The following is a 15,791-nucleotide window of genomic DNA, read 5'->3' as shown; positions in this document are numbered from 1 at the left end:
CTACACCTTTGCCCCAGGTTTTCCCTCGCCCGGGTCCCCCTTGGGTTGTCCCGGCTCCCCAAAGTTACCTCAGGCTTTCCCGCCCACAGCCTTCCCTCAGCCTTCCTCCCCCCGGCCAGCCCTAGTTCTCCCTCAGACTTGTTCCAGGTCTCCCCCTTTCCTTCATCCTTTTCCAGCTTTTCTCCTCCTTACTCTCCCCTTCTCCCCCAGCCATTCTGCAGCCGCCCTGCCTCTCCCTCATGCCAAATTGCTGGGGGGTCCTTTCCCTCGGTGCCCCCAGCAGGCAGTGAGTGCTCCACCCCACCGAGGGGTGCAGGCCCCGGGGTCAGGCTCACCCCCGCCATCCCACAGGCCTATCCAGGCCCCGATGCCCCCCCAGCCCCACCAAGTGGGTACGTGTGGGGTTGAGCTCAGCCTTGAAAAATGGCCTCGGAGGCGGTGAAGGTGATCGTGCGCTGCCGGCCCATGAACGAGCGTGAAAAGGCCCTGGGCTGCAAGGCGGTTGTCAGCATGGAGAGCGCGCGGGGCCAGTGCTTCCTCCAAAACCCTGCTGCCACTGGCGAGCCCCCAAAGCAGTTCACCTTTGATGGGGCGTACTACCAGGAGCACAACACGGAACAGATCTACAACGAGATCGCCTACCCGCTTGTGGAGGTGAGTGGTGCCTGACGCAAGGCAGAGACAGCTGGCACGTAGCCTGGGACATGGGCTGATGAGTTTTACCTGGGTAGGTGATCCCTAAATAGAACCGATTTATGGAGAGAAACGTCCCTGTCCACTGTTCCAAGTGGCTTAGCTGCAACCCTGGGGTGCAGAGGAGGGCAAAACAGCGTCCCGGCGGTAGGCTGGGAAATCGTGAAGAAACAAAACTTTTTCAGCAGCCAGGGGGGCACTGAGGATAGAATTACATTTAATTGTTTTAGGTGCTGTTCAGATGAAAGATGAACCCCCCCTGAGCAGGCCCTAGAGATGGCAGCTGGACAGAAACCGCAGTGGAAAGTGGTGTGAAGAGAAGGGGGGACAAACAGGATTCCTAATGATTTTAGGGATGTTTTTACTGTCAAGTGAGAAATCTTAGCGAAGACAGGGAACCTCAGCATGTTTTAGACTAGCAAAATGAGAGTGGATACGTTTGTTTCCTTGTTAACACATCATGGTAAACAGCTAGGGTGGGAAAGGAACCGGTTAAGCTAAAAAAAACCCAACTCCCTCTAAACCCCCCAATTTTGTTAGAAAAAGAAACAGGCATCAAGTGGCTAGTGGTATTTTTAAGATGAAATATCCTCATCGTGAGAACAAGGAGGGTCTGAAACTGTAAATTATTAGATTAATAAGTTATTTTTAAAAATTTTATTTAAACTTTAGGAAATCCAAATATCTTCTGTTCCTACCATGCTTCTCTGAAACAGGAACAAGTGAAAGTGAGGCCAGCTTTCAGCCAGCTCTCCAAGAGGAAATTATTCTAATCTAGAAACCGTCCTATGAGCATCCTAGTTGTCTCTCTGGGCTTCGCCAGATTTTTCTGCCCTATGGCAAAAATATTCTGGTCTTGTAAATGTTGCCAACTGCCCTTACACTTTTCAACACCTGCATTTCTTCAAGTTTTCCATTTTTGAGAGAAACCAATCAATTTCTATACTAGCAGAATGCATTTTTTAGTCATTGTCATGATCTGATGGCATACAAAGATCAAGCAGTTGTTTGATGTTTACTTATAGCTCTTCCTTTAAAATACCTTTTACGAGGTGGGATTGAATCTGGACAACACACTTGCAGTTATGCAAAGGGTGAGAATAATGGCTATTTTATTTCCTTTCCTTCCATTTCCAGGGTGTCACTGAAGGCTACAATGGCACCATATTTGCCTACGGCCAGACTGGCAGCGGGAAGTCATTCACCATGCAGGGAATCGTGGATCCATCTACGCAGAAAGGCATCATACCCAGGGCATTTGAACACATATTTGAGAGCGTACAGGTAGGTGTGTAAGGTTGTGAAAGAGAACCTGTTGTAAGATGGTGTGATATCAAGAAAGGTGATTTTTGTGTCATATCCCAAGGACTGAGTGCCGATCGCACTTGGGAGCAAGAACGGGGACAGGCTTTCGGGTATGCTGCCTCTCATCCTAAAGCTGAGGCCTGTGCACAGTCAGGTGAACCATACCCTCATCTCTGCTGACTTTATTGACTTGTACTTGAGATGTTTAAGGACTGAAAGTCCCTATAGCGAGCGCGTTGAGTAGTTACACCCGGGGAATGCCAGGAGAGACTTGATGAAGTGCTGACGGGAGGTAGGCACCCAGCTGGCACTGACAATCTATGTGGGCTGCCTACTTGCCATCGTTTTGAGAACCTTACCCAAAAATCGTGTTTTGTGCAGTGTGCTGAAAATGCCAAGTTCTTAGTGAGAGCTTCCTACCTGGAGATTTACAACGAAGACATACGAGACCTTCTAGGAGCTGATACCAAGCAGAAGTTGGAGGTGAGGTGGAGTCAATGTGTCTTAATTAGAAAGTGCTTTAATTTGCTCAGATAAGTGTTATCATGAATGCTTCACTGGAGTGCAATGCCATGCTCTTGTTCGAAGCCGAACACCAGACTATGAAGATATAGCGATGCATATGGAAGCCAAGAGGAGATTTTGAGGGACTTTAGTGAAAGTTTAGCGGCAGAAGGAACAGGATCCGATCCCACATGTCCTGCTTGATAGCAGCCGGTAGCTTAGCAGAAGCTGTGTGAAAATCATTACTGGACCAGGATGGAATAAACTGCTCATGGGGCAATTTATTCTTAATCCTCTTCATCTCATGGCTGTCTCTAAAGCAGGAGGATTCTGTGCCTTATCAATGTTTAATCTGATCCAGTGTAGCTGTGGATGATCTCATTATCTATCTAAACCAAAAAAGGCTGATCCTTTTTTGAGGGGACAGAGCAGACATTACTCCCCATGGGAACGCATGGGAAAGGCAGGTGGTTTCCAGGAACGCAGGAGGGTAAACTTCCCTGAAATTCTAATCAGGGGGCTGATTTTTATAAAATATACCCTTGGTGGCTTTGCAGATCTTTTTCCGTGTATTCCTGGGGGAAAGCTGCAAATCTCCTGTCCTAATTTATGTCCCTGCAGGACTGCCCTCGGGAAGAAAGCCGAGGCGCTAGCTCCATCTGCTGCATGGACACGCCAGGATGGTGACAGACCCAAACTGCCTTATGGGGCAGATTTTTTTTTTTAACAGGCTCATGGCTTTCAGGGAGGCAAAACCCTCCTCACTCCGCGTTCCAAGTGTGTTTGGCGTGTGCCTGTGGAGAGTGAGGGGTGGGAGAAGGGGACTCTCTGAGCAGTTTCCCATCCTTTGTTCCACATCAGCAGCAACACCGGTTTCCATGACGACTGCAGTTGGCACTGGGAGGGCAGGAGTTGGGCAGAACAGTTTCCAGGGTAACACCATCACACCAGTGACAGCCACTGCCTGTTGCTGCCTCCACCGAATAATTAAAGGAGGCATGTCCTGCCGAGACTGAAACCCCGGGTGGACCCAGTGCTTTCTTGTGTGTCACCCTCTTCTGCCCCAAAATCCCATTTCTATTTGTTCCATTGCTTTTCAACATGGGTTACTTTGGTGACTCTGAAGCCCACAATCACCTCCTATGGCATGAAACCCTGTGAAAAGCAGCTTTTACTGTGCTCTGCAAGTAAAATGCCCCCATTGGACTGTTGTGGAGTTAAACGACAGCCATGTCCTCGGTCAGGTCGTTCCTCGGGGGCTTTGCAGCACCCTCAAATACAGGCAGGCCTGCCACTGCCTTCCTGTAGCACAGGCAAAAGTCACAGTGTCTGAACAGTCCAGCTGTGATTCTGTAACTCAATTTATCCTGGGCAGTCATGGCTTTAGAACAAGGCTAAAATCCTGCCTGGTTTAGCTTTCAGCCAGTTCTGCTCTGTTCTGTGCAGATTTTTATAAAAGCAAACACTATTTTACATTGTTCCTTGTGGCGCGTGCATCACTAAAGTATCTCAAGGACCGTCTCTGGGAGTCACACTGCCAAACTGTGACACCGAGTCATGACAGCCATATCTTGATATCCCAGTTGACACGATAAAGATAGCGTTTTTGTTATGAACTCAGCAGATGTGGGGTGGAACATCGCTGTTGAAAATTAATTCAGCTCATTTAAAATTCCCAGTGTGGAGGGAGCTTCAGAGGGGGCTGGTGTAGGAGTGCGGGGATTTCTCGATTATTTTGTATTTTTTTTGTAGGTTTGATGGATCATTCAAGATTTTGAACATTTCAATCATTTATTCACATGCTGTACGAAATTTTTCTTCTGCATGATTGGTAATTGCTGAAAAGATGCTGTTAGGTACTTAACACTCTGTCTCTACCCAGGTGCCTGAATAGGATTTTAGAGCATCTTAAAAATGAACTAATCTGGAGAAAAATTATAGTCCGCCTGTGTGTGATGGGTGTGACTTTGGGAATTTTGTCAGGGAGATCAAGACGCCCTCTCAGAGCGGAGGGGTTCAGCAAAGCACCGGTAACAATATCTGTGACTACTGAATCTGTGCCTTGATTTTTAAAAAGCTCCCTATGACTGAAGAGATATTAGAGTTTTTGCCATAATAGGTGAAAAACATTTCAGTTCTTATTTTAAAATATGCAGCTTAATAATAGGGGAGGTGGAAGGCGGCTCAGCGCAGGTTTCTTGTGGCCTGGGAGATGTCTGAATCAATCAGCAAACTTTTAACTTTAATTCTTTTTGCCTGCAGAGCCATGAAGGTGGTTCCCTCTTTTTGTGTGGCTTTATTCCCTCTTCAGCCATACTAAAGCTTTTTGGTGGCAGCCAGATACGTTTTTGCTGTACTGCAGTTTAATTTCTCCACGTTCAAAACTCATGTAGCCCTCAAGCTTCCAGACAGTTTCCAGCATGCCTTCCCGCGGTCTTGGTTGTGTCTTGTTCTAACCTGTCTTGCGTTGTCCCCGTTTGCAGCTGAAGGAACACCCAGAGAAAGGGGTGTACGTGAAGGGGCTCTCTCTGCACACAGTGCACAGCGTGGTCCAGTGCGAGCGGATCATGGAGACAGGCTGGAGAAACCGAGCAGTGGGTTACACCCTCATGAATAAGGACTCTTCCCGCTCCCACTCCATCTTTACTGTCAATATGGAAATCTACACTGTAGGTAGGTAGCTGGATGTCCTGTGTTAGGCCTGGGCCTAGCAGAGTGCAGAATCTGTGCAGTCTGACCAGTCACCCCACAGCAAAATGTAGATCCTAACTGATTTTATGTCCAGTAGAAATCAGAATTGTGCCCTGACGTGGGCATTCTTCACAGTGTGAAATGGCTGAGTGTTCAAAGTCTTTTTTCGCCCCCCCCCCTCGATTCCCCCTTGGGAGAGAAATGTCTTACATTCAAACTGGGAACATATTTAATCTGCTTCCATTGCTTTATCTTCTTAAACCTTTATTTCCAGCAAAGGGTGCTAAATCTCAGTGTGAAATGGCTGAGTGTTCAAAGTCTTTTTTCGCCCCCCCCCTCGATTCCCCCTTGGGAGAGAAATGTCTTACATTCAAACTGGGAACATATTTAATCTGCTTCCATTGCTTTATCTTCTTAAACCTTTATTTCCAGCAAAGGGTGCTAAATCTCACAGCCCATACAACAGTTTGGAGTTCATACACCACACAGCCTGGAGAAACTTACATCGTTATCTATCTTGTCTGACCTCCTTACAATGCAAGACAGGTCATTTCACCCAACAGTTCCTTCACTGAACTTAATCACAGGGCACATCTTTTAAGCAAACAGCTAATCTGGGATTTAAGACGGAATAAACAAAACCCTTAATAATGTTTTAATGACTGATTTTGCTTTCTCGAGCATCTCATTTCCACTGGCATTTCTTTAGCTGATAAAGCTGCCTTGCTGGGTCTGAACACAGACCTCAAAAGGGTTTTTTTCTGTGGCTAAGAAAGGAATTAGTCTCCTGTATTCTGTGTAGTCCTTGACCCCAGCTGAGGCTGTGAACAGCTTGGCTTCGTTTTCTTCAGCTGTCCTCATCGTGGGGAAAGTTACACAATGTATTCCTAAACTGTGCTTCCAGATGTTGGTGACAGTAACTCATTTTCCTCTATCCAAAATGGGGTGTGTGTGTGTGATTTTTGGAATTTCTCAGTTAGCACAGTCAGTGGATACTAATCCTTGCATTATGTGGGTCTGTTAAATCCCAGCTTTAAACTTAACCAGGAAAAAGAAGTATTTACTCTTGTCTTTTGTGTTCCAGATGGGTGCAGGGCTCCTAATCTAGCCTGAAACAATTACTCTGATTTAAAGGTTTGAAAACTTGTTACATGGAACGGAATGGCAGGTGGGGAAATGTGCGGTTTTGGCAGTTAAATGGAAGAGAGCTGGAACATTTGAGGAGAAAGTTTAGGGTTCTGGCACAATCCCCATAACTGGATGATTCCACCAGGGTAATCACTAATTGAAAGTGTTAATGAAGTTGGCATTTATGTTGTCATCTTTAGCCTTCATGAAGAGGTGCATGGGGCAGTTCAAACTTATTTTCCAGTTGATCCTGTAGTAAATGACAATTTACAGGGAGTTGATATTTTAAAGGATCTCTTTGCAATTACAAGGACTGAAGTGACGCTTTAAAGTAACAGGAACAGGATTACGGCAAATACCGGGCTCTCTGGCTGCAGATGTATGAAATGCAAAGTTACCATCAGTATTTTTACTGTATTTAGAGTAGCAGCTATTTTATTCCTTTACATTGTACTTAGGGATTGATGTGTTAATATGGAAGATGTCGTAGATTTGGCCGGAACTGGCCGATGGGCTATAGGAGGATGACGCAGGCGAGAGTTTCGGGCTGCTGTAGGCATTTTGGCAAGAGTCTGGGGACCTTGTTACACCATGGAAATGAAACCACTAGGCTCCTCGATTGAAACAAACAGCCTCCCTGGGTAAAAGTACCGGCAGAAACCAAAACAACTTTTTAATTGCCTGCCAGTGTTTACATAAACTGGGGTAAGGAGGGAAAGGCTTAGAAAACCTCTTTTTCTGTGACTATCTGCTCACCCCGGGTCTCGGAAAGGACAGCAAGAGGGTGCTTTATTTAAGCTCTGTCTGGGGTTTTTTTGGTTTTGATTTATTTTTTTTCCCAATTCTCCCATGTCTTGACATGCCAGAGAGATCTGGAGTGCAACAACAAGTTTGCTCTGCAGCAAACGTTAAGTTCCACAGTTAAGAATCTGTTGCTCTAACCAGGGAAATATCCTGGGGCAATAGATTTTAGATATTTTTTTTGTTTACCTGTGAACTTTCAACTTTCCCCCATGCATCACATTATTCATTGCTCATGTTTAGGTATTGTCCACAGCCGTAAAGCTTAACTCTTGACTAAATTGAAGGCTAGGTTTTGTAGATGTCTGTCTGGAAAAGGCCAGATCAGTTAAAACCTCCATGTTCTTTTTGCTTGGAGTGCAAAGGAGCTCTTCCCTTGACCTTGGGTTGTAATCGTGAGGGATGACTGGGACGTGGACATCCAAGAGTGTGGTCTGTCGCTTAGGACAGTAGTCTGGGATTTGGGAATTTGTGTCCAACTCTTTGCTCTGGCTGAGGCTGTGAAAATTATGTAGCCAGCAAAACAAAAGGGTTCCTGCAGCGACCGAATGTGCTCTCTCTTAGTCACAGGGGTTTTGTGTCATCACATTAATCCATCCTCAAGATGCAGGTCAGGAAGCAGATATTCTGTGTGTAGAGGTATACGTCCAGGTAGCTGGGGAGCTAGCTGTTAACATCAGCTCACGTCTTCTCTCGCTTTAAAGTGGTCTGAAGGGAATAGCACCAGCTCGCTGGGTCTGACTCCTCGCTCGCTGAGATCCAGCTCCTCGTCCAGGTGGTTTGGGCTGAGTGCAGTCCCCATTTCTTGGAGTTCTCCTGTTTTCCTTCATTTTACTTTCTCACTGAGAATGTCATGAGTTGAGGAGGAACAGATGCCGCTGAGCATGCCTGCATGCTGAGTCATGGCGCAGTTGTACAGTTATCTGGGCAAAAGAAGAGATCTGCCGGGCTTCTTGAACATTCGAGCCAGATGGTGGACCTTGACAGTATCTGATAGGATGTGCTTTTTCTTTTGAAGCACAGGAAAGAAACTTCTTGAATACGTCCATTGATTAGGGTAGGTTGGATCCCAGTCTTGAGAAAAGCTGTAGTTTGGGAGTTTGTGGAAAAACTGTTTCCCAGCATAGTATCTACTCCAGCCTTTCCACAGTAGTCTGGGGAGGCAACGTTCCTGCCTGTCTCTCCACGTCATGCAGGAGTTCAGGGAGCCTGCTCTTTTGCCTGTGCTCTCCAACTAGCCCCACTCCAATTGCGTTGACTCCTCATTTCATGCTTCCTCCCTTCTTTCTCTCAGATTGTCAGACATGGTTTAATTTCATGAAAAAGTTTAGACAAAAAAGTTGTGTAAACTCATGGTCTGACCTTGTTACTTGCAAAGGGCTTTCAGCAAATTCTAAACACTGTGGAAATATGGGGGCGGGGATGGGGGGGTATGTTCAGAGCTCACTAGGAGAATGAGTGTGACTTCTTACTGTGCAGGATCTCATTCAGGAAAGCCCTAAAACATCTAGTTCTAAGATTAAGTAGGTGTCTATTTATGTAAGGGAGTCAGGGCCCAAATGCAGACAAAGAACAGGGCTTGAACTGGAACATAATGCCAAGAGTCCTGTTGCTTGACTGTCAAGGTGCTTCCTCTTAAGAAGAGCCTAATCTGGAATTATTTTCTTGCAGATGAGCAAGGGCAGGACCACCTTCGAGCTGCAAAACTCAATTTAGTGGATCTGGCAGGAAGCGAGAGACAGTCAAAAACTGGAGCCACAGGGGAGCGGCTCAAAGAGGCCACCAAAATCAACCTCTCCCTCTCAGCTCTGGGCAACGTCATCTCAGCCCTGGTCGATGGGAGGTGTAAGCATATCCCCTACCGAGACTCAAAGCTGACCAGGCTGCTGCAAGACTCCCTCGGAGGGAATACCAAGACGCTGATGGTAGCGTGCTTATCTCCGGCTGATAACAACTATGATGAAAGCCTGAGTACTTTGCGCTATGCTAATCGAGCGAAAAACATCAAGAACAAGCCCTGTATCAATGAGGACCCCAAGGATGCTCTGCTGAGGGAGTATCAGGAGGAGATTAAGAAGCTGAAGGCCATTCTAGCTGAACAGATGAGCGTGAGTAACTCTTCAGGTAGGAGAGCCCTCTCCAGAGATGTTTTGTCTTTGACAAAAAAAAAGAGGTTGCATGTAAAATGCTCACTGGATTTAACCTCAACCTGTCCCTTACCTGTTGGAGGAAGAGTTCTCCGTTCTGGTAATGGATTTTTCCTTCACTGTTGCCAAACTGACCTTATTCCACTGGTAAAGACCATGTCCATTATCCAGTATTTTCAATAATGACAAATTCTGATAGAAAATGCTGACGTGATTCAAATCCTTGGCGGTTCTTTGTCATTCTGGCTAGAATTTGGCCAGTCACAGAAGAGGGGTTTCAGCTGGCAGAGCAAAAATGAGCTGCTAAAGAAATAATAATGTAAAATTCTTTATTAAAAATAAATATATAAAAATATGTTTTCAAACTTAGTATTCAGCCCCTGTTCTCCTACACTGTGAATTTTTGACACTACAAGACAAGTTTTGCCCTGCCAGTGGCACTGCTTAGGGAGAGCAGCACTGTCCTCTTTCTGAGGATTGAGCCCAGCCTCAGCAGACTTGCTCTGTGCTGTGACGTAGGAGTAGCAAGTGCAGGAACGAATGGGTCAGAGCAGTCTGTAGGCAGCTGATCACCTTTTGAGAATTATCCCCTAAAAAAGGGCAACTTCCAGCAGTGTAAAAAGGCTGTAAGATTCGCCCCCCCAGCGCCCCCCCCCCATTTCTGCCACCTTTCAGAAACTTCTGTGAAGAAAGAATGTGATTTCCTTGCTCCTTTCATCTCCTTCCCAGTGTCTTTTATCTTCCAAATCTGTTAGCATAGCCCTGGAAACAAGTCTCCTGTTATTCCATGAAAGAGATTAGATTTATATTCGCTTTCATATACCTGAAACTTAAACCTCTCCCCCTCTGCTCGGTGCTGACTCCTTCTCTCCCTGCACCTATGGAGTCCCAGGCCAGTGGGTGTTTTGGCAGCACAGCTGCTGGCACACGAGCACAGTTTAAAGGAGCGCATGGATTGCGATGTTCTTTGCTGGCAGCCAGGTTCTTTGTTCTGTTTCCAGGCATTCTACAGACGATCCCACCCAGTAACTGTGAGTGATTTTTATTTCTGCTCTGCTCTGTAGGGCTTCTACCTGCTGAGACCGCTTACCTGGAAGCGAAGCCAGCTCCCCTTCTCAAACCCCAGTTCGATGTTGAAGCAGAGAAGCAGCTGATCAGAGAAGTAAGTCAGGAGGGGGTATCCTGTAGCATCTTTGACTAAGGCTTGTGGGTTTTTAAATAATCATTACAAATATGGTGTAGGGCTGTGTGGTTCAGCCTTGTCAGAACATTTCTCTTCCTATTTTTTGGTCCCTGGGCTTCTCCCATGGACAGAACGTGTGTCAATGGAGGCCTTACAGTGCCACTTTCTCTCAGCATTGTGCCCACCTCTCTGGAGATGAATTGGAACCAATTCCCAAGAAGAATTTTTGACATACATATAACAAGAGGAGGAAACTACATGTGAAACTTAGATTCCTCCTGTCAAAGGAGGGAGAAATAGGCAGGAGGCAAGCAGTAGTCAGAGATGTTAGGAACAGTACAAGGACAAAGATGAAGAGGGGATATGGAGCTAGGAGGAAGAACGAGGAGTTGGGGGGCAGAAGAAAATAAAATTCTCTCCTTGCTCTTTACAAAGCTCCTTCCAGGGCACCACATCTGCCCCAGACAGCGGTTTCTAGGGCTAACTGGTCACCTTCCATCGATACTGTGTCAACTTAAATCACAGAAAAAAGCCAATGGATGCAGGATGGTAAAGTTTTGTTGGGGTGGACATAAGATGTGACCTAGAATGGACCTAGATATGACCTAGAACAGACCTAGATGTTACCTTGCATACAGTCACAGGGCTGTTGCATCAGGCTACCTCCTGTGTCTTTCAGGAGTACGAAGAGAGGCTGGCCCAACTGAAGGCCAGCTACGAAGCGGAGCAGGCGTCCCGTGCCCGCCTCGAAGAGGACATCAGCAGCCTGAGGAATCACTACAATCTCAAGCTGTTTGCTCTCGAGGAGAACCTCAGGAAAGAAGCAGGTGTGGACGAGGCAGGTGGAGGGTGCGCAGTGCAGGCTGGTGGTTCCCTGGTGCTGTTAATACGCGAGGGGGTTGGCTTTGGGCACAAGCAGTCACAGACCGTTTTTGCAAAGTCAGTTTTGGGCCAGCCGCTGCTACTGCAGCAAGCGCTGCCTGGCAGCAACAGCAGTCCCTGCTCTCAACCCTCCCTTATCGACAGCAGGAGCGGTAACTGGCTCTCCTGGGCTGCTTGTGAGATTCCTTGTCCCAGCTTTGTACTCTGCCCTATTTCCCTGACTTCTCTTCCCTGTCAGGACCAGCCTGGCCCTGCCCTGTAAGCCTTCAGGCGATGAAATGCGATTTTGTGAGTTTCTCCTGACTTAGAGCAGCATTTCTCTGGAGCAGAGGCTCAAGCTGCAGAGATGACTGGTCACGGCAGGCACTGCTGCGTCTTGATCCGATTGGCTTTGCACAACTCACACACCCAAGACACGGCAATCTCTTCCATCGCATGCAAATGTGATGCAGCCCTCGGTCTCCCAGTGGATTATCAACACCATCGCTTTGCTGGAGGGCAGATATTCCTCTCGCATACCTATAAATTGTTGCCAGCTCTCCTCTTCATTACTGCTTTTCATTTATACTTCTGCAGTGCCTCAGAGCATGTTCTGCAACGTGCTTGTACAGCATTTATTGTCCAATACTAATTTGTGAATCTATAATCTTCATTTTTGATGCTATCACTTTCTAAGGTGAGAGGTTCTTTTTTTCCCCCCTCTGATTACAAATGTGGACACACCCACACCCAGCCTCTGAAATAGATTATTTTTGTGCTAACATGAGGACCCAGGCTCTCCCAACCCTGTAAAATCCACATTCCTTACCCAGTACACCCTCTGGGTCTTTGGTGGCTTTTGCTGACCAGCATAAGAAGGTAAAGAACAGCCCTTTTCCTTCCAGACACATAGTTCTGAGCTTTTGGTGAAGACTTTGTGTGACCTTTTCACAGATTTATGCTCTAGTTTTGCAGAGGTCCTTACTGACATTGTGGGTATTTCCTGTTTTCAGCTGCCACGAGGACTGAAACTATTCCTGATGAGACACCTTTGCCTGAAGATTCTGTTGCTGCAGCAGATGAAGAAGCAACATCAGCCCAGGTACCCTTCAGGCTGCTTTACCCCCCTGGGCTGAATAAACCCGAGTGGGTAGCGTCCTGCTTCATCTATCCTGGTACTCGCGTCTCTTCAGAGCTGCAGCCTTTGGTTTCCTCTTCTCCCCAGGACCCAGCAGCATCTTGGACTGTCCAAGACACTGGTGGTGTGAGCAGGGGGAGTGCTGGAGCAGAGGCGGCTGTCACCGCTGAGGGCATTTCCATGCCTGCAGACCAGCAGCTGGTGCTCACCAGGTCAGTGAGGACGCTGGTCCTGCTAACTGCCTCTTCTGCATTGCTTACAACGCACGCAGGCAAGAAGCAACCCCCTTTTTCCGTGAGATTACGACTATCGAGCTTCTGCTATGAGTTCAGCGCAGCACAAAACTAGGCAGAAGGCAGATGCGTATTCTTTACCCCAAAATTAACTTTGTCCTATTTGGGCAGATAAATAGCTGTTAGCTGTGGTGTTTGATGATGCCGACTGCCAGAATTATGAGAGAAAAATCTGGAGAGGTCTGTGTCAGCAGATTTGGATGCAAAAAAGTGTGTTTTCCTGCTAACAAATCCTGCCTAGATCTGTAGGCACGCAAGTCTCTTTTTTTCTCTGGCTTTTTGCAGGTGTAATTTATGAGGAGTTTATAAAGTTGAGTCTGGCAGTCGCTGACAGAGTTCAAATGCCCAAACAGGTTATGGAGGCAGCCTCCTTTTCCTCTTAAAAATGGCTTTTTGAAGGGCACTTAGAGCCCACTCGTGCCAGTACAAGTAGGGTAGCAGGCCTTCCTGCCACTCACTGCGCGTGTGGATGGACCAGAGTGTGCCCTCCACGACTCTCCCTTGTCACTGAGGTCACTTTTGCCTCTTAACTCGCACAGTGTTGGCAAGACATCAGCCAGAAGCGACATGAAAATTTCCCGATAATCACATTCTAGGGGCAGCATTAGACCCAGGGTGTGGAATGTGAGAGCTGCCTGGGGAGTTTCAGCAAATTCTGCTGATTTCTCTCTTTTTACTCCATTGAGTGGAATATTAAAATTAGAAATGCTCAACATAAGGTATGTCGTGGATGGTGGCATTTAATTTGAAAAATCTCGTCATTTTTAACCACTTTCAGCTTTGCTGTGAGTGCCTGTGGCACACGCTTGCTCTGCTGGGCCACTCCCAGCTGAAAAAGGAGCTGTTAAGGAATCCTTAATAGCAGCGTCTGTAATTTGTGGGCAATTCTGTCTATTAACAGAGAGGTCTCCAAAGAAACCACTCATTTTGACTATATATCAAATCTTCATAGTCCTTTTTGTGACAAACAAGCGAAAAATGCTGTTTCCAATTCCATTGTTATAATCAAAGTTCTCTGCAGATGAGGCAGGAGGGTTTGGTTCCGCCAGCACAGGATTTTCAAAGCCGCCTGTTTAAAGCTTTACCCATCAGGATGGCTGTGAGATCTCTGATACTCGCTCAGCAGAGCAAGGATCCAAGTGCGTGTTGAGCAAACGAAGCCAAAGGCTACTTGGCAAGTGTGGTAGAGTAGAATAGCAGGTCAGCTCCGGTGGAGAACGAGCTCTTTCGGGTGGGTTTGAAGATAATTAAGAGGCCGTTATCAGCAAAGGTTTTATCAGCAGTGGGATTTTCTCCAATTTGAGCCAGCGCTGGACAATCTGAGCTATCTGCTCTGCTGCAGATCCCCGTGCAGACAAAGAAAACGTATTTATTTCCGTGTCAGAGCGTACGGGGCTCTGTGGCGTGGACACGGGTTTGTGCCAACGCTCAAGCAGAAAGGCTGATATCACCCAAATCATCAACCCTGGCTGATTCTGCCCCAAAAAAGAAATTGTACTGTGGCTTCCAGCCGTATCGCTCCCATATCCACTATTTAAAATAGTTGTTTGCGTAATTTTGGCAGGTTTTGTTCTGGCCTTGGAAGTTTTTCAAAACAAGAAATAAGAACTGAAATATAAATTCCACAAAACAGGAGTTTTTAGAAGAATTCTGTGAGCGCAGATACTGATTTCCGGACATACTTGTTGACAAGGATGCTTGGAATAACACGTGCTTTGCCTTGGGCATCCACAGGAATGTCTATGACGGAAACGGTTAATAAAAGTGGAATTTGCTGTGATTACTCAGGGTGGCAAATCTCGTCAGAAATCACTATTTTCTGTACCGTGTCTTCCCAAACGTCGCTCAGGTAAGGACGCACGTCCTCCACGCTTACGCAGACTTTGTACTTTGCCTTTTCCAGGCTGCAGATGCTGGAACAACAGGTGGTAGGGGGCGAACAGGCTACAAACAAGGATCTCAAGGAAAAGCACAAACGCCGGAAAAAATATGCGGATGAGCGGAGGACGCAGCTGGTGGCTGCGCTGCAGCAATCTAATGAGGACAGCAGTGATTGGGTTCTGCTTAACGTCTACGACTCCATCCAGGAGGAGGTTCGAGCCAAGAACAAGCTTCTGGAGAAGATGCAGAAGAAGGTGAGCAGCTCCCTCCTATCTCCGCTGAAAGATTTAGGGAGTGTCTCTTTCCTCCTCTGCGCACCCATTTTTGGTTGTTGTTTTTTTTAGGTTAAAGAGGTGTTTTAGGGCAGTGTATTTAGAGAATGACTCTGGCTGTGTGGAGTATTTCACAGGTCTGCCTGCATTAGTACCTGTAAGGTTATTTACATGTATTTTGATGAAATAGGGGATGTGGCAGCCCCCAGGGTAGGAAATTAAGCTGTTGAAACCCCAAATCCCACATTTTTAAAGGCCGGTCTCCTTATCGTGCAGCAGGCTGGCTGGGGGCTGACGTCTGGTGATGGGAGAGGGTGCAACTCCCTCTACTGACCTACGCAATCTATTGCGCAGCTTCCTCCTGATCAGATAAATAAAATAAATATAAAAGCAACGATCTTAAATTTCTGCACACTTGAACATCAGTTTTTCTCTGATGGGGCAGAATCAGAGGAGCTTCCAAAAAAAAGTCTCTGTGTGTATGCGCAGTCCTAAATTTGCATGTTAAGAACTTGCTTTATTTCCATATTAAGGTTATCGAAGAAATATTGTGCCTTTTTCATCAAAGTTAGGAACTCCCAAGAGCTAGTTAGCGCTGGATGCAGACCACACTAGTGAGATTAACTTAAGGTTGATCAAAGACTTGGCGCTTTGGAGAAAGGGGAGAAATCTTTTCATTAAAACAGACGTGGAATAATCTCTCCACGCAAATCACTTCCTAATTCTTTATTGTCATAGAGTCATGGAATCCCAGGTTGGAAGGGACCTCAAGGATCATCTGGTCCAACCTTCCCAGGCACGAGCACAGTCCAGACAAGATGGCCCAGCACCCTGTCCGGCTGCGTCTTGAAAAGTGTCCAATGGGGTGGAGTCAACCCCTCCCCTGGGGAGAAT

General features: G+C 46.7%; 1 protein-coding gene across 1 annotated transcript in view; it reads left to right on the top strand.

The window, feature by feature from the left end:
• Window positions 1-31: 31 nt before the first annotated feature.
• Window positions 32-15,791, top strand: part of KIF17 (kinesin family member 17) — a 28,697-nt gene continuing 12,937 nt past the window's right edge. Inside the window, exons 1-10 of the mRNA XM_035901877.1 lie at window positions 32-654; window positions 1,831-1,977; window positions 2,380-2,481; window positions 4,986-5,175; window positions 8,794-9,246; window positions 10,334-10,431; window positions 11,132-11,279; window positions 12,327-12,415; window positions 12,539-12,663; window positions 14,648-14,879. Coding sequence (XP_035757770.1) covers window positions 424-654; window positions 1,831-1,977; window positions 2,380-2,481; window positions 4,986-5,175; window positions 8,794-9,246; window positions 10,334-10,431; window positions 11,132-11,279; window positions 12,327-12,415; window positions 12,539-12,663; window positions 14,648-14,879 — 1,815 coding nt within the window. The 5' untranslated portion in view covers window positions 32-423. The remainder of the gene's footprint in view (window positions 655-1,830; window positions 1,978-2,379; window positions 2,482-4,985; window positions 5,176-8,793; window positions 9,247-10,333; window positions 10,432-11,131; window positions 11,280-12,326; window positions 12,416-12,538; window positions 12,664-14,647; window positions 14,880-15,791) is intronic.

Source organism: Egretta garzetta, unplaced genomic scaffold, assembly GCF_000687185.1.
Source record: "Egretta garzetta isolate BGI_Z169 unplaced genomic scaffold, ASM68718v1 scaffold69, whole genome shotgun sequence".
Lineage (NCBI taxonomy): Eukaryota > Metazoa > Chordata > Aves > Pelecaniformes > Ardeidae > Egretta > Egretta garzetta.
The sequence above is the reverse complement of the archived record's forward strand: the minus strand, read 5'-3'. Positions and strand labels throughout refer to the sequence as shown.